Here is a 17,938-nt window from a genome sequence, read left to right as displayed (position 1 = left end):
CGAAGGCCAGCCTTGAGCAGGCTTTCTTAACAGAAGCCCATGACATGAGGTTTGTCTTGACATAGAAAATGAATATGGGGATGCTGCCGAGTTATAAGGGTAATGTGATCAGAAGCTGAAGGAACATAGGGCGACACTTGCTTCCAAAAGCTAGAAGCAGGACTGGAGAGGACATAGAGAGTAAAAAATATGTGAAATCTGCAACATAACACTGTATTCTAGTTATTCAAATACACAGGATAGAACTTAACCAAAACTCAATAGACAGTATATTCCATTCTAAAAACTGTTCTCTTTAATTTAATTACTCTGATGGGCCAACTGACTTATGAAAGTTATACCCCAAAAGCCTAGAAAAGAGGCCATGATCATTTTACATGTGGAAGTCTAAATCCTTTGTATGCTTTCAAGTAATAGGAGACACTTTTCAGTATTTATATCAAAAGCAACTTGTGCTGTTTTAGCTTTTGGTGTCCTGAAAAATTAGTATGATTGTGAAAGATTTTAGGGACGGGGGAGAGTGCTAAGGGATTAAATAGCATAGGATCATCCTAAATTCTAATCTAAACCTTCATCAATATTGAAACACTGTTTTCTGGCAAAGGAACTCCGTAAGTGGCTGTTTATTTATTTATTTTTCCTTCCTTAGGTACTCTTTCATGAATTTGGTCTCAATAGATGTGTGAAGTGAGACAGACCTAGTGCCTTGCAGACTTGACCTCAAAAAGATGATTTATCCTATATTTGCCCATTTCTCTCCGTCTAAAGTGCTACCATCAGGGTAAAAATCAATTATCATCAGGGATGGTTGTCTTTGCTGTATCCCACAGTCACTGGATGCATTCAGCTGGGCATCTTGTAAATGCCTACATGCTGACAGTGCCCTGTGTGTGTGTGTGTGTGTGTGTGTGCGTGCGCGCGCACAGGTGGTGAGGTAGTGTAGATGGATTAGTACCAAGCTCATGCTCTGCCAACGGGGAGGGAATAGTTGAACATTTATATACAAAGTCAGGGATCCACATTATGCTTACCTTAAAATTTGAGGTTGACATCAGCATAGTCTTCAAATATTAATCTGGAGGTTTGAGTTCTCATATCACTTGATAACATGAACACTTAAAGCTGCAGGATTATAACATCTCCTCTAAGAACTGTATATGAAACACAGATCTTTGATTAATGAGTAAAATGTCTAATGTTCAAACCTAACTGGCACTAATCACATATGACTTTCATGGGACCTGAAATTGACAAGACATCTTGGGTCATGAGAGCTCCCCATCCTAGCTGGTGGATGCCATTCTGAACAAGATTTCCTTTTATTAATTTTCACATTTTGATCAAGATCTTTCTTTCAAAGCCTCACTGATCAAGAGTCAAGTTCTTTCTATTTAATGGGTTTGTCCCTTGGTACCAGGAAGGACTTTTCCTGGTTATCATGTCCTATGTCAGAGGGAAAGGACAGAGCAGTTAGAAACCACTTCAGGCCACATCTGAGCAAGAAGGAAGGTTAACAGGGAGAAACTCTCAGGTACTGTTCCTCTAAAGTCTATCTTTTCAGGGCACCTGGGTGGCTCAGTTGGTTAGGTGTCCCGACTCTTCATTTTGGCTCAGCTCATGATTTCAGGGTCGTGGGATCGAGCCCCGCATCGGGCTCTGTGCTCAGTGGGGAGTCTGCTTGTGATTCTCTCTCCCTCCCCCGCTGCTCTCTCTTTCTCTCAAATAAACAAATCTTAAAAAAAAAAAAATAAAGCCTATTTTTTCAAGGTTTTAAGTGTTGGAATTCACCTTGAAGCATTGAGCCAGCATCACCTTATTGGGTACATGTTTTTGTTTTGTTTTGTTTTAATTTGAGAGAGAGAGTGAGCGAGAGAGCACAAGAAGGGGAGGGTCATAGGGAGAAGCAGACTCCCAGCTGAGCAGGGAGCCCGATGCTGGACTCGATCCCAGGTCTCCAGGTTCATGACCTGAGCTGAAGGCAGTCGCTTAACCAACTGAGCCACCCAGGCGTCCCAGGTACATGGTTTTTAAAAGAAGTTTGACGGTAAAGAAAATACAAAACTTAACATAATAAAAGAAATAACATAACAATTCCAAATTGTATGATGGTTTTAAACCAGGACTCTAGGTGTGAAAATAGCCAACTGAAATATTTATTGGCATTTATCCCAATTATGGGGAGAAAGTTTCTCCCTGTGAAGGCAAACCTGGAGTCATGCATGCCTCCTAGAAGTCTCTGCTTAAAGTGACCATGAAAGCAGATTAGTGAATACTGCAGGAGCGTACTGAAAGAATTAACCTAGTGCATTTGGGAAGACAGAGTGCAGGTATAAACATGAAGAAATAGTTGATGAACTTTTTGAAAAATAGCAAAACTTCAAAGATGTTTTAAAATACTATTTATCTCAAAAGAACTGTTTGGAACCAAATGTGTTATTGACAATACAACCTGTAAGTTTGCAAATTCAGAAACCATAAATCTGGGTAAAAATCCAAAGTCAGTTAATAGTTTAGATAAAAGAAGACTTTTGTGAATTCTGAAAATTCTAACCCTTCAGAAAAATCAAGTGAAAATTAATGTGTCCCAGGATCGTAATTAGGTTGTTTCTGAAAGGCCATAATCAAAAGACTAGGTTCTCCTCTTTTGCAAGGGCTTGGGAAATGCAGACAAGAATATGGTCTTTCCATGGAAGAAGCAGAGAGAAGAAGCAACAGGGAGAAAAAGGTATATAGTCCTGTCCAGACATCTTGGAAAAGCTGTCTCATCAGATGTGTCTGCTTCGATTCCAGGAAATCTTTACTTTCAGGTCACCAGATGGTGTGCAGTCAGGCTTTGGTGCTTTCTTTAGATGAATCATGTGAATCCAAGAGTCTATTCCCTGGAGTTTGGCCGCACAAAGGTGGTTAGCAATTCCTGATAATTATGGGCCTGTCCTGCGAGGTCAAAGAGTCTTTCTGGAGGTGTCTTTTCCAACAGATGAAATCCCCAGGTTGTAAAGTATGATGCTTAAGGTCATTGTCTCCTGGGGGTGTACTTCCTCATTCAGGGACCCGGAGCGATTGACAACAGGGCTGGAGTAGGCCAGCAGGTGGAGTGGCAGGTTGCAGGGTGCAGCACAGCCACAGGACACGGAGTACCTGCTGGACATGGGCAGGTTCATGCTTTCTTCTTCAGCATCTGGATCTCGAGGCAGGGGCTACTCCTCCTGGAAGGGTGTGATTTTGATGATGCAGTAGGGGTTGACTCTCATTGGGACCACAAATGTAGTGCATTCTACTGGAGTGTCCAAATCTGTTCCCATCCCAATTTTTACCTCCTAGCCAGGACTCCTGCCTGTCATCCCTCCAAGTGCCTCTCGCCCTGTACCACCCTCACCCACATTTTCAATTCAAATGATGGAGGTGGGCATGCTATGTAGGCTCAACCAACCCTGACTGATTGAGGGATAGGCATGTGAACTAATCTCTTCCAGTAGGAGTCAGTCTCAGGGCTTTTATTATAACTGTTGGACAAAGAGGAATGTTTGGCCTATTGGGATTTGTAAGCTGTGAGCCTAGAGCCACTGCTGGCCATCTTTGGCATCTCCTGGAAACAGCCAGCCTGAGAATAAAGCCAACCCAGAGGACAGCAAGAGAGAGTGAAGGAGAGAGACCTAATGATATCATTGAGTCTAATCAGAAGCTGGCTTCAACTCTAAATGAAATTGTAGTTTTTTTTATTATATTATGTTAATCACCATACATTACATCATTAGTTTTTGATGCAGTGTTCCATGATTCATTGTTTGCATGTAACACCCAGTGCTCCATGCAGAATGTGCCCTCTTTAATACCCATCACCAGGCTAACCCATCCTCCCATCCCCCTCCCCTCTAGAACCCTCAGTTTGTTTCTCAGAGTCCATAGTCTCTTATGGTTCGTCTCCCCCTCCGATTCCCCCCCCCCTTTTATTTTTCCCCTCCTGCTATCTTCTTCTTTTATTTATTTATTTTTAACATATAATGTATTATTTGTTTCAGAGGTTCAGGTCTGTGATTCAACAGTCTTACTGAAATTGTAACTTTTAATCGTAACTGCTTAAGCTAGTCCGAGTTGGGTTTCTGACACTTGCAACTGAAAAGTACTGACTGATTCAGCATCTTTCCCCTTAGTTTTTTTTTTTTTTTTTAAACAAGCTGTGGCCAGTTTTATTAAAGGAAAATTTTGCGTGATTTACTCTTCACCAGTCTGTTCTGGCATGCTTCTAATGATATCAGAATCACCTGGATCAACGATAGCCAGTGTGCGTACTCTGTAGTATTTCCCACATGCTGTGCCCAATTCAATATTATTGCCACTGTAGTGATGGACACCAGTTTTGGCCCACATGGCGTAGTATTCTATTTCAGATGTCCTCAAGGCTGGGCAGTTGTTCACGAGGATGACCAGTTCCACTTTGCCATGTCTGATCATTTTCAGAGTCTGCTTGTACCCCAGCACATACTTTCCACTTTTCATAACAAGCTGGGGCCTGGAGTTGATCGACTCCAGTGACTTTTTCATCTTCTTTGTGGCCACCATCTTCCTGCCTTAGTTGCGGGACGGCCCCAACCAAAAGCAGCCGCCAAAATGCCGGGAGACAGAAAGGAAAGACTTTCCCCTTAGTTTTAAAAGATCCCATCCCCCATTTCCTCCAGGACTTCGCTGTTTTCTTTTTTCTCTTCTCTTGCTTCCTCTTTATTGGCTTTTTCTCCTCAGCAAGAATCATTCTTCAATCTCTTCCTAAATAAAAATGCAAAAGCAAAAACAACTAAATCTTCTTGTGAACCTGTGCAACCTTTTGTTTATTTGCTCCTCTCTCTTTGAATTCTTATTCCAGTTTGTGCGTGTGTGTGTGTAAAAATCCCATCTTAATCTGTTTGGACGGCTATAACAAAATACCACAGACTGGGTAGCTTATAAACAACAGAAACATGGGGCGCCTGGGTGGCTCAGCCATTTAGCATCTGCCTTCAGCTCAGGTCACGATCCCAGGGTCCTGGGATCGAGCCCTGCTTCGGGCACCCTGCTCAGTGGGAAGCCTGCTTCTCCCTCTCCCACTCCCCCTGCTTGTGTTCCTTCTCTCGCTGTGTCTCTCTCTCTGTCAAAAAAGAAATAAAAATCTTAAAAAAAAATAAACAACAGAAACTATTTTGGAGGCTGGAAAGTTCAAGGTCATGGTGCTCAGCGTGGTTGTGTTCCATTGAGAGATTTTTTTCCTAGTTCATAATTGGTCCTTCTCACTGTGTCCTCATTTGGTGGAAGGGCCAAGAGATCTCTGTGGGGCCTCTTTTATAAGAACACTAATCCCATTTATGGGGGCTCTACTCTCATGACCTAAGAATCTCCAAAAGACCTCACCTCCTAATACCATTACATTGGGCATTTGGATTTCAACACATGAATTTTAAGGAGACATAAACATTCAGACTATAACAAGCCTCCTACACTGACCATTTATTTCCTCACTTCTCATTTTCTTCTCAACCTACTATGATTTGACTTCCACTCCCATCTTCCCTTGAAACTGTTTCCAGTGGGGGTTGACAATGACTTACTAATAGTCCAATATACAGGTCCTTATCTTCTCTGACCACTGTGTTACCCTAGAAGGCCCAGTGGAGGTCATATATCTGGATTCATAACATAATACATCTATGGCATTTATCATCAGTCCTAATGAGGCCGAAGTCCACATTTTCTCTTTTCATGCTTTTTCTTGCTACCCTTCTCTATGATGAGTAGAAATCCATGCTATGGTCTAGCAGGCAACTGTAATGTAGTTCTGAACTGTACTTCTTCTGAAAATGTAATTTTGCTTTGTGCTATAGGAGTGAAATTTGCACATTTTGTGAAAGAAGGGCTAGTATTCTGATAATCTTATGTATTCTATTGACCCTTGGACCCTGTTAAATGTAGAACATATGAGAAACTACCCATTTCAATAAAAGATGATTTAGATGGCAGCTACTGAAGGAGTGCGGGTAGCTGATAGAGACCCTCCAGCCTGAGATGGAGGAATGGATGGGGAGTATAGAACTGTTTCGGGCTTTAAACTTTACTGGAGTAGAGGATTCTAGTTTTTGAAAACTTCTCACTGAGGTCTTTAATGTGAAAGGCTACCCATATTGTTCAAATATGGGCATTTCACTTTTATGTTGCAGATTCCTAAACTATAGTTCCAGCTCGGACTCCTTTCCTGAGCTTCAGGGTATGTATCCAGTGCCTGATTATGTTTCTTCTTGGATGTCCTATAGTCATCTCCAGCTTGCTTCATCACTGCAGTCTGCTTTTTCTCCTGGGCACCACCATCCTTCAGCTGTCAGGAAACCTGGGAATGATTCCAGGTTCCTCTTTCCCTCAATTGCCCCTATATCTGTCTACTTCTTGGTAGGAATCCCAGTATGTTAGTTAGAAATCCTCATGAAATCCTTTGGCCTTTGCCCTCCAATCATTGTTCATACTAAAGCTACGTGATTTTTAAAAGGTTCAAATTTGATTTCGTAACTCATTGTTTAAAATTTTTGCTGTGATGGCCGTACAAAGATAAGACTCCTTGGTACAGTTTAACGGGGCCCTTCATCTCCCCAGTTCTTGACATGTCCTCTTGGAATGCTTCCATGCTGTCTGTTTCAGGGTCTTCTTGATGTCGTTACCTCAGTGATCCACTTTTCTTCTCTGCTGCTATTACTTTTTATTTGGATAATTTGTATGAGTTCTTCAGGACTCAGTTTAGAGATCTCAAAATTCAGAAAATCTCTCTCCCCTGATCAGCCTCTCCAAGATAGAGAGGGTCTACTTCTGGTTAATGAATATCATAGCGCTTACCTCATGGGAATTATATTTGCCCGTTTTTGTCTCAGTCGAAGCTCCTTGAAGGCAGACTTCTCTTATTCATCTTAGCATATCACTATCTTCTAAAGAGTTTTTTCAAATGTATAAAATAGTAGTCCTCAAACAAAGTAAACAAAAATCTAATATTAGAGTGGGTTGCATCTTATAAGGCAGAGCAGGCCCAGAGGAAAATATAGGGACTCAGACTATGGCTATTGAATTAAAATAGAATTGGGAAATATATCAAAAGTTATTCATTAATTCAGCAAATGAATGTGTTCAAATAGGTATTTGGTGTCATGCAGAAGTATCTTCAGTTGTGCATGATGATGCATATTTGATTTATAATTAACAGAAACTCTCATCAATATAATAATTGTAACAATTTAGATAATATTCATTCATTGCCAGGTTTGCTACCTCATAGTTGGTTATTTCTTTTAATTTAAATTTCCTCTATTTAATATAAGTAAAACCAACATTAAATTATACAAGAAAAAAAACAATGAAAACAAATCCCAAAGCTTCAGATGGGTTTTTGGCACATTAGCTAAAAATTTCATGAAATCAGCACAGATTTTGCTTTGCAGCATTCAGGACATATTACTTCTATACTTCATGCTTTCCATATCCCCAGGAGAGAGCCATTGGAATAGTGGTTTCCTGGGACGTATTTAACTTTTTTGACAGTGAGGATATCAACAAAATGATTAATAACATTTTGCATTAGTGTAGTCTTTTTACCTTTCAATGGATGCCTACAGATAATAACTTTCAGGTACATTTTATAGGAAAAAATAGTCATGTTGAAAGAAAGTAGAAACTTTTTGTGCCCCTTAAAATATACCTTAATATAAATTTGATTTTGACAAGTCCAAATTAAGATGATGCAGTTAATTGGCTGGCTTAGGGGCCCAGGAATGCTCCCTCATAGGGGTGGGTAAAATAGGGTTGCTGAAATCAGGGGCTGGTGGCCAAAGGGGATGTCAATGGAGCAGTGAACCAGGAAAGTTCCTGAACTCCCAAGGGTGCCTCTTCCTTTTAATCTTTGATACTGACTTGGGAAGATACGCTATCTCCTTCACTGCCTTTTTCCCACAAGCCTCGTTTTCATCAAGTAAACCTATTAACGGGGCACACGGGGAAAGGAGAGCAACTCTCTTGGATGACTGTGCGGGGGACTACACTGGTCCCTGTACCAGTGTGTGGCTTTACAGATTGAACCCTGGACAACAAAGGAGCTATTCTGGATAGTATAGTTTGGATGAGACAATGTTAATTGAAATCTATTTGCACAAAATTCCTTAGGGTTGCTTTTAAGTCTAGCTCCTCATAGTCACACTACAGAAGGGTTACTATTCTTTCCTTTTTTTTTTTTTTAACCATATGGTTTGGTAGTTGGACATTTAGATAAATTGTGTAAAGATGTGTATAAAGATATATTAGAATTTTGGGGCACCTGGGTGACTCAGTCGTTAAGGGCCTGTCTTCGGCTCAGCTCATGATCCCAGGGGCCTGGCATCGAGCCCCGCATGGGGCTCCCTGCTCCGCGGGAAGCCTGCTTCTCCCTCTCCCACTCTCCCTGTTTGTGTTCCCTCTCTTGCTGTGTCTCCTCTGTCAAATAAATAAATAAAATCTTTTTAAAAATCCCTTTTAAAAAAGATATAATAGAATTTTAAGAGAAATCAAACAAGCAATTCCAGTACATAGAAAATTTAATTTGAAATAACTTAAAATAGTTCATCAAGAAATTTTAATTCAGTGCCTTGGTACCAGATGCTTAAGAATATATTTGGGTCTGATCTCAAATCAGTTCAGGTAAACAGATATAACCAAAAATTTATATATATGTGTGTGTATGTATATATATATATATGTACCCATATATGTATACATGAATATGTCTGTATTCACACACATTCGTGCATACATATATTCAAGTTATATATGTATATATATTCAAGAGTTATATATTCAAGATACATAGATTCAAGACACATATAGATTCAAGATATATAGGAATTCAAGATATATATAGATTTACGATATATAAAAATCTGCCCTCACTCAGAGGTGGAATTCTCTAATTTTACTCATGGCACAGATTTTGGAAAAACTACTCCCCAAAGGGACACATTAACCATAGATGGAACAGATCTCCACTTCCCCACTTTTAAGTATTGTAGTCTTCTTAAGGTTGTTAATCAGGTATAGAATGAAAACTCAGTGTGTTTGAATCAGAGACGATTCTGAGGTGGAAGAAACGAATGCACTTGGGCCTGTCTTCAGGTAGAGGATGAACTACAGCCATGAAGAGAGATGGGCTCTTTGTTCTTTGCTTAAAAGGTTATATTTCTCACCTACTGGAGTATAAACATCTATTTCATGAAGTGATTTTGTTAAAATAAACTTTTCTTTAGCTATAGACACAGTGAAGTAGCCATGTACAATTAAATTTTTAGCTTGCTTCCAATCTGACTTTTTTTTTTTTCCAGAAAAGCTTCCTCCAAAGTTCGTAGCCGTAGCAAGTATGGCAGGAGAAGTGTGGTTCTCTATGCCAATAAGACTATTTGTAGTGGTTAAGTCTTTTCAGCAAAACGTTTTGTAAAAGTTTCTTGGGAGTGCACGCTTTCCTTTAGTGCATCCCCAAAGACTTGTGTTCTCACAGGCATATGAACTTACATGGTTTCCAAAGTCCCCAGTACTTTCACTTTTGTGTGGCCTTTTAAAGTGTAATAAAAAACCCCCTCTATGATCTACTAAATGTACTAAGTTGTTGAAAATTGACAAAGATATAAGTTTAGATTCTAAATTTGGGTTTACCTACCTAAATTGAAGCATCAAGACCATAAAGAATATGAAAATTTTATTTTTATAGGAGATTTACACAGAAAAAAATATTTCTGTTCTGTGGGTGTAAGTATTTTAATTTTCTTGGCTTGTCTCTGCTATGTGCACCCAACTAGTAGATGCTTTTCTTTCTTTTGGTTTGGCCAAGGATGCTTATGATATAATATTTGAATTAGGAAGAATTTTGTTTTATCTTAAGGGGTGAAAACTGTAGGTCAAAATCTATGAAGAATAATTCTCTGGTGAATAAGAAAAATACAAAAAATTAGGAAAATATGTAAACTCAAGTTATGAGGTATTTCAAAGATGCAGTGCCAGTAAAAATTCTCTTTCCCACTATTTGCAACTGCCAGATCTCTTGCTTTAGTCTTTCTATCTGTACATTTGGAGAAACATGGAAAAATTTGAGATAAAAGCCCTTTTGTTCATGGAGGGCTGCTGTAGTTCAGAGCAGAGTCAGGAAAAAGAAAGTTATAAAGTAATATTTAAATGTATTTATATAAGAACAAAAAATTTCCTTAAAAAGTTACTAAAAGGTATTTTTTTAAAAGTCCTAAAAACACTCACTTTTATAGGGCACATGATTGTCTGTGTGACCACTCCTTTCAGAGAGAGTTTTTTGTTTTTAAATACTAGGAAAGTATGACTTATTCAAATTAGATTTTCCATGCTATATTTAGTTTTACAGATGTGTTTAGTTCTAAAACTGTGTTTTACTGTGTTCTGGGTAGAGTATGTATATAAAAAAATCCCAGGAAACCCTTACACCTAACTCAGATGTAGTCAATTTTAGCACTACACCATCATCTCTCAAGTCCTGTAACTTATTGCTTCCGTTAAGCAGAAATCCTGAATTCTCTGTATCTAACTTTCTATGGCTAGAATCTGAGAAAATGACCCATTATCATTTCTTCTGAATAGCCAAGTTTTTAAAGTTTATCAAAGTTTGATGATCTTTTTCTGAGAGTCAAATAGGTTGTTCCTCTGATATAATAAGAACCAGGAATTTCCAGCAAACAGATTTCATTATGTACAATGCATACACCAGAAACACACAGACCACACGTGAATCTCTGTCAACATACACAGCATTCACTCAAGGGGTAAACGAATAATGAGCCAAACATACATACATGTGCAAATGTACAATTAACAGCATATTATTTTACATCCTAATGTCCTTTGAATGTTAAAAATGAGCCAGGAGACAGTTCCGGTGACAGCCGTATGAAGGCTCTAGATTGCAATTTTCATGTAGAAGTAGCTTCATATCATATCTCGTGAGGTTCGTATTGCGCAGCAAAGAACCATGCTGAATATCATGCCAAAGATCTGAAACAGAAGGAACCACTTGTTAATGACTTCCAAATGATAGAAATTGATTTTTAAAAAGTCAGCAAACTGCGTGGGTGTCTAACAAATAATTATTACCAATAATTACTGGCTATAATGGCATTTTTATATATACTACTTAATTATGGCTGATGGCTAAAGACTTCCATATTAACCTGTCAACTGTTAGTTGTTTACGCTTTGGTCTAAATAGTTTCCTGTTGTTGGAAAAGCTCTGAAATTTTGAAACAGTGACCACAGATTACAAAGTATAGCATCTCTTCACGTTTCCTGCTCCATTTTAAGGTACAAATGATGCTTCACTATTTAACTCAACAGTTTTCCCAAAGCATAAACTGAGGTGTTGGAACTATGGTATTCTGACGTCTTCTGCCTCTTGGATAATTCTTTGAAAAGCCAAATACCGGGCAAAACCAATAGCGACTGGTATGGTTTGAATAGAAGGATGTCAAAAGATCTTTCTTGTTCTCAATCATTTCCCCTATAATTTCACAGAGCCTATAGAATGTAATCTGCGGGTGCGATGTTTATAAACTACTGTCGATGTTTGTTTAAAGAAATCTGTACCATAACCCTATGATTCTCTCCTTAATCCTATCCTACATCAGGCTAGAATCTATAAATGTTAAATTTAAAAAGCCATGTATTATCTGCTCTTATGGAAGGGCAGAGGTAGGCTTGAGCGAACAGCCTGGAGCAGGGCTCTCCGCTTCTGGCTGCCAGAACTCAGTACCATTGTATGGCAGGGGAGACACCTAATGGACATTTGGCTAACTGATCACACTGTGCAACTCCTACCTTAAGAAGAAAGGAATTACAGAAGGAACGCTGGGGGTGCTGATCCAAGATGACCAATAGAGAGCCTTCCCCCTTCAGTGTGGTTGTCAGGTTGGATGCAACCCTTGCTTCGTCCTGGTTGTACTGTAAAGGGACCCCTTGGAAAGGACCATTTCAGCACTGTCCTGGCACTGTCAGGAGTCAGGGGTGACTGCCTCTAGGACGCTCGCTCACGGAGACTATAGAATTGTCAGGAGTGTCTCTGCGATACCTCTATTATGTGGCCCATTTTTAAATCTCCCGCCTCAAGATCGTCCTCAGGAAGCCACAGAACGGCAACCAGGCTAGCCCCAGAGCAGGTGAGGAGGGCCCGAGAGATGTCCCTGGATTGCGGGGTGCTCAGCATACCCCTGGGTGCTGCCAGTGCCAGTGCCTTGGTTTTCCTTGTAATGCCCTTTGCCTCCGCCTTAGCTGATCCCCTGAATTAATCTACCTCGAGAGCTAGAGGGTAGGTCCTACCTTAGCATTAGCTGTTGTCGCTCAAGCCCTGGACAGTGGAAATCACCTCTTCACCGGCCTGACCCAAATCCTGCCTCCCTCCAACTTATCTCCACACGGCAACACAGGTCCTTCTAGCCCTTGGTGGCTTCCTACTACCTTAAGGATAAAGCCCGGTCTCTCAAAAGGGCACACAAAGACCACGGTTATGTGGACACTCACACCCTCCTCACGGTCATCTCTTGCTGCTTCGATCACACCCCTTTGGCCCCTGTCGATTCTTGCACGCGCTTGTACTTTGGCGGCCCGGAGCCATCTGCCCCTGCCTGGGTGTACGATGCTTCACACTTCTGCATACGTTACTCCCTTTATCTGGATTCTGGGCTTGGGAACACTCAGATTATGTACAGAGCTAGCGTTCATTGAGTGCTATCTTCCAGACACTTTATATGAGTTCATTCCTACAAATACTTTATATGTATTACCCCATTTTATCTTCACAACAATCTCATGAGGTGGGTACATTAAAATCTTCATTTTACAGATGAGGGAATTGAGGGATAGAGAAATTAAGAAACTTTCCCATGATCCCAGGGCCCGGGTGTAGCGCAGTCAGGAGGTGAACCCAGACAGCATGATGCCAGAGCTCGCACTATTAATCACTACGCTGAGCTACTTCTGCAAATCATAGGTGAGAGAGATTAACCTGGCAGGCTATTTTAAATTTCTAACAGTAAGGAGCGACCCAGAATTGGAAATGACTTGTCTAGTTTAAGCTTGCTGGCCTTAATGTGGGAAGTTATTGCAATGATCAACTCAAGGTCATAATTAGGTTAAAGGTAAAATTGGTATCATATTTTAGAGAACTGAGTATTGCTATATCAAATGAGCTTTGTTCTTAGAAGATGTCCTGTCAACAAACGTCTGTCTTTTACGAGAAATCTCTTCTCAGATACTGCCATATCACACTTGAAGACAAATAAGATGCAAAGGCTTCTTAGAAAGCAAAAAAGGTAAGTTCTAGAACTTTCTCACCGTAAGACCTGCAATCCCAATACCAACAATTCCGATGAGCTGGAGCTTAACACTGATTATGGCCTCAATTTCATCAATGCAATTCTGTTTTGGAAAAAAAAAAAAAAGGAATAACAAACGATGGTATCTGTGAATCATCACTCTGATCCAACCCTCTCCTCTACAGAGCATCCTATGAAAGTTAATCCATGTCAGCTTCCGCTCACATTTAAACCACTTCTCTTAGCACCTTTCTCATAACCTTAAAGCAAAAATGTGTATTGGGGAAAAAATACAATCCTCTCTTTTTGGTGGAATGTTCCTATTTAGGCCAACGACTGCTTCAGAACCCTGAAACCTGGCTGGAGGAAGCTATTCTAGGACCCGAAGCATTTAAAAATTTGGGGCAACCTCTTGCTTTCGGCATATAAAAATAAGTAAAATATCCCCCAAATAATAGTCCCTTGCTTTTGTACTGTCATTAATAATTTAAAAGACTTTCTACATACTCGGTCCAATTTATTATGGAAGGTAGGTATTACCTAGTAAGGCTTAAAAGTCTGTACAGGTTCAGGGCGCCTGGGTGGCTCAGTTGGTTAAGCAACTGCCTTCGGCTCAGGTCATGATCCTGGAGTCCTGGGATCGAGCCCCGCATCGGGCTCCCTGCTCAGCAGGGAGTCTGTTTCTCCCTCTGACCCTCCTCCCTCTCATGCTCTCTGCCTCTCATTCTCTCTCTCGTAAATAAATAAAATCTTAAAAAAAAAAAAAGTCTGTACAGGTTCAAATTAAACAAAAGAAAACTGAATGTTAGCAGTTAGAGGACCATTCCTTTCTATGATGGCTGGGCTGGGTGGGTCTCTCTCCTCTCATCTGCCCCATAGACACTTGTGCAGGGCAGGTTCAAAGAATGGGGGATAATTGGACAGGGAGCAGTACGGATCACTTGTAATTATAAATAGTTTCTCCAGCTTCTATTTGGAATCCTCTTAAGTACAGAGGTATGCCCTCTACGCAATTTTGTCTTTAGGCTGCCCAGGGCCTTTTATTTGTCACTAGTCAACTCCCTTTAACACTCACATAAGCTATATGAAACCCTTACCACTATTCTTATGTCTCCTCTCATACTGCATTCATTCATTCATTCATTCATTCATTCATTCATTCAACAAACAGCTCTTGAGCATCTACCTTGCATCAGGCCGTCACTGGAATGGTGTGGTAGATATGGAGATAAGACATGATTTCTTCTGCCCTTAGGGAGTTCACAGTTTAGAAAAGGATACAGACCCACACAAAAATAATACATTATAATACATTCTGGTACAAGTTTGAGAACCACTGCACCAGAGAGTGGCTCTCTCACTGGAAAAAATGGGGGTCAACCTCTAGAAATCCTCCAACCTTCTTCTCCTTCACCTATAAACTTACATGCTCCATTCAGGGCCAGGCACTGTTGTAGGCAGTGAGCATGCAAAGTCAACAAGGCAGCACTGCTCCTTACTTCCTTCTCGCTCATCAAACCACAGAAGTGCCCTTCTCTTTTGAAGGTGAACCCCTTTACTAGAGCCGGGTCTCATTGCCTCTCATGGCCTCAGGAAGCCTGTGATGTCAGTTATCTTCTTGTCTTCCTATACATTTAGCCTCTACTTCTCCATTGACATTTCCACTCATCGTATAATGCCATGCCCGTGTTCTTCAGTCTAAAACAGTACCCTCTACTATTGTCCTCCTCTACCTCTGCCCATATCCCCCCTTGCTTTCACACCCAGCTTTTTGTGAAAAAACTAACATGTATTGGTTTCCTTCACTGTAGAAGAAATATGTGTTTACTGTTGAAATTTGGGAAATTCAGTAGTTCCCCCCCTTATCTGCGGTTTTGCTTTCGCAGTTTGTTACCCATGATGAACCACGGGTCTGGAAGCAGATGATCCCCCTAACATATTGTTAGGTCGTTAGTAGCCCAATGACCTAGTAATCTCATCATTTTATCATCTTGCATCATCACAAGAACAAGGGTAGGTACGGTATGGCAAGATATTTTGAGTGAGAAAGAGATCATGTTCATATAACTTTTATGACAGTATGTGATTATGCTTGTTTTATTTTATTATTAGTTACTGTTCATGTCTTACGGTGCCTAATTTATGAGTTAAAGTTTATCATAGGTATGGATATATAGGAAAAAAGACAGTATATTTGGGGTTTGGTACTATTTGTGTTTCAGCCACCAACTGGGGTCTTGCAGCATATCCCCTACAGATAAGGGGGAACTACTGCAGATTAAAAAAAAGAAAATAAGACATATTTGCATTCTTACACTAAAGATAATCACTAACACTGTTGGTGTATTCTTTTTCTTTCTTTCTTTTTTTTTAAGATTTTATTTTTCTGAAGTAATCTCTACACCCAACGTGGGGCTTGAATTTACAACCCAGAGATCAGGAGTTCATGCTCTACCAACTGAGCCAGCCAGCCACCCCTATTGGTATATTCTTTTTTTTTTTTTTTTTAAAGATTTTATTTACTTATTTGAGAGAGAGTGAGAGAGAGCATGAGCGGGGGGAAGGAGAGGGAGAGGGGCAAGCTGACTCCCTGCTGAGCATGGAGCTCGATGTGGGGCTCATTCCAGGACATTGAGACCATGACCTGAGCTGAAGTCAGATGCTCAACTGACTGAACCACGCAGGTGCCCCTGGTGTATTCTTAAACACAAACACACACTTAATTCGTTCTTTATATCCAACTATGTGCTTTTTAGACTTAAAACTATGACTTCAAAATTACTTTCTTTAAAAATTCTTTGAAATAGGGGCTTTTAATGGTTGTAAAACAATCATATGATAGTATATAATTTAGACAGTCCCCTATTGTTACATATTAATGGCCTATTCAGTATTTTATTCTTATGAAAAACACTGCAATGATACCATATCTCTGATTTCTTTTCCTTAAAATAAATTGAGGAGTGGAATTTCTGAATCAGAGGGCATGAACATACTTAACTCACTAGTCTTTTTAAATTTCTTTTTAAATTTTAATTCCAGTTACTTAACATACAGTGTTTAATATTAGTTTCAGGTGTATAATATAGTAATTAACAGTGCCATACATTACCCTATGCTCATCACAAGTGCACTCCTTAATCCCATTACCTATTGAACCCATCCCCCCACCCCCCTCTCTCTGGTAATCATCAGTTTGTTCTCTATAGTTAAGAGTCTGTTTCTTGGTTTGTCTCTTTTTTTCCCCCTTTTGCTCTTTTGTTTTGTTTCTTAAATTTCACATATGAATAAAATCATATGGTATTTGTCTTTCTCTGACTTCTTTCGCTTAGCATTATACTCTCCAGCTCCATCTATGTCATTGCAAATGGGAAGATTTCATTTTTTAATGGTTGAATGATATTCCAGTGTGTGTGTGTGTGTGTATACACATAATATCCTCTGTATCCATTCCTCAGTCGATGGACACTTGCGCTACTTTCATATTTTGGCTTTTGTTGATAATGCTGCTATAAACATCGGGGTGCATGTATCACTTTGAATTAGTGTTCTTGTTTTCTCTGGGTTAATACCCAGTAGTGCGATTGCTAGATCATAAGGTAGTTCTATTTTTAACTATGTGAGGAGCTTCCATAATGTTTTCCATAGTGGCTGCACAAGTTTGCATTCACACCAACAGTGCATGAGGGTTCCTTTTTCTTCACATCCTCACCAACACCTGTTCTTTCTTGTGTTGTTTATTTTAGCCATTCTGAGAGGTGTGAGGTGGTATCTCATTGTAGTTTTGACTTGCATTCCCCTCATGATAAGTGATGTTGAGCATTTTTTCATGTGCCTGTTGACCATCCGTATATCTTCTTTGGAGAAATGTCTGTTCATGTCTTCTACCTATTTTTTAATTGGATTATTTGGTTTTTTTGGGTGTTGAGTTTTGTAAGTTCTTTATATATTTTGGATACTAACCCTTTATCAGATATGTCACTTGCAAATATCTTCTCCCATTCTGTAGGTTGCCTTTTAGTTTTGTTGATTGTTTCCTTTGCTGTGCAGAAACTTTTTATTTTGATGATGTCCCAATAGTTTATTTTTGCTTTTGTTTTCCATGCCTCAAGTTGGCCATAGCAACATATTTCCAGATATGTCTCCTGAGGCACGGAAAACAAAAGCAAAGCTGCCTGTGCTCTCTTCTAGGATTTTTTATAGTTTCATGTCTCACATTTAGGTCTTTAATACATTTTGAGTTTATTTTTGTGTATGGTTTAAGTAAGTGGTCCAGTTTCATTCTTTTGCATATTGCTGTCCAGTTTTCCTAACACCAGTTGTTGAAGAGACTTTTTCCCATTGGATATTCTTTCCTGTTTTGTTGAAGATTAATTGGCCTTTGGGTTGTGGGTTTATTTCTGGATTCCTTATTCTGTTCTATTGATCTATGTGTCTGTTTTTGTGCAGGTTTTTCACCTCTTTGGTTAGGTTTATTTCTAGGTATCTTGTTATTTTGGGTGCAATTATAAATGGGATTGTTTTCTTAATTTCTCTTTCTGCTGCTTCATTATTGGTGTGTAGAAATGCAACAGATTTCTGTACACTGATTT

General features: G+C 39.7%; 2 protein-coding genes across 2 annotated transcripts in view; both read right to left on the bottom strand.

Moving 5' to 3' along the window:
- Window positions 1-4,156: 4,156 nt before the first annotated feature.
- Window positions 4,157-4,734, bottom strand: LOC118000529 (60S ribosomal protein L30-like). Its single transcript, XM_034990285.1, has one exon. It carries the CDS (start codon window positions 4,558-4,560, stop codon window positions 4,213-4,215), a length of 348 nt encoding a protein of 115 aa, XP_034846176.1. The 5' UTR covers window positions 4,561-4,734; the 3' UTR covers window positions 4,157-4,212.
- A 3,815-nt stretch (window positions 4,735-8,549) lies between these two features.
- The window catches only part of TSPAN2 (tetraspanin 2), a 56,201-nt gene continuing 46,812 nt past the window's right edge, over window positions 8,550-17,938 (bottom strand). The window contains exons 7-8 of the mRNA XM_034990226.1: window positions 13,366-13,449; window positions 8,550-11,034 (exon numbers count right to left, since the gene is read on the bottom strand). Coding sequence (XP_034846117.1) covers window positions 10,969-11,034; window positions 13,366-13,449 — 150 coding nt within the window. The 3' untranslated portion in view covers window positions 8,550-10,968. The remainder of the gene's footprint in view (window positions 11,035-13,365; window positions 13,450-17,938) is intronic.

The sequence above is a fragment of the Mirounga leonina genome, unplaced genomic scaffold (assembly GCF_011800145.1).
Source record: "Mirounga leonina isolate KUSES-001 unplaced genomic scaffold, KU_Mleo_1.0 Mir_507, whole genome shotgun sequence".
NCBI classification, from domain to species: Eukaryota; Metazoa; Chordata; class Mammalia; order Carnivora; family Phocidae; genus Mirounga; species Mirounga leonina.
The sequence above is the reverse complement of the archived record's forward strand: the minus strand, read 5'-3'. Positions and strand labels throughout refer to the sequence as shown.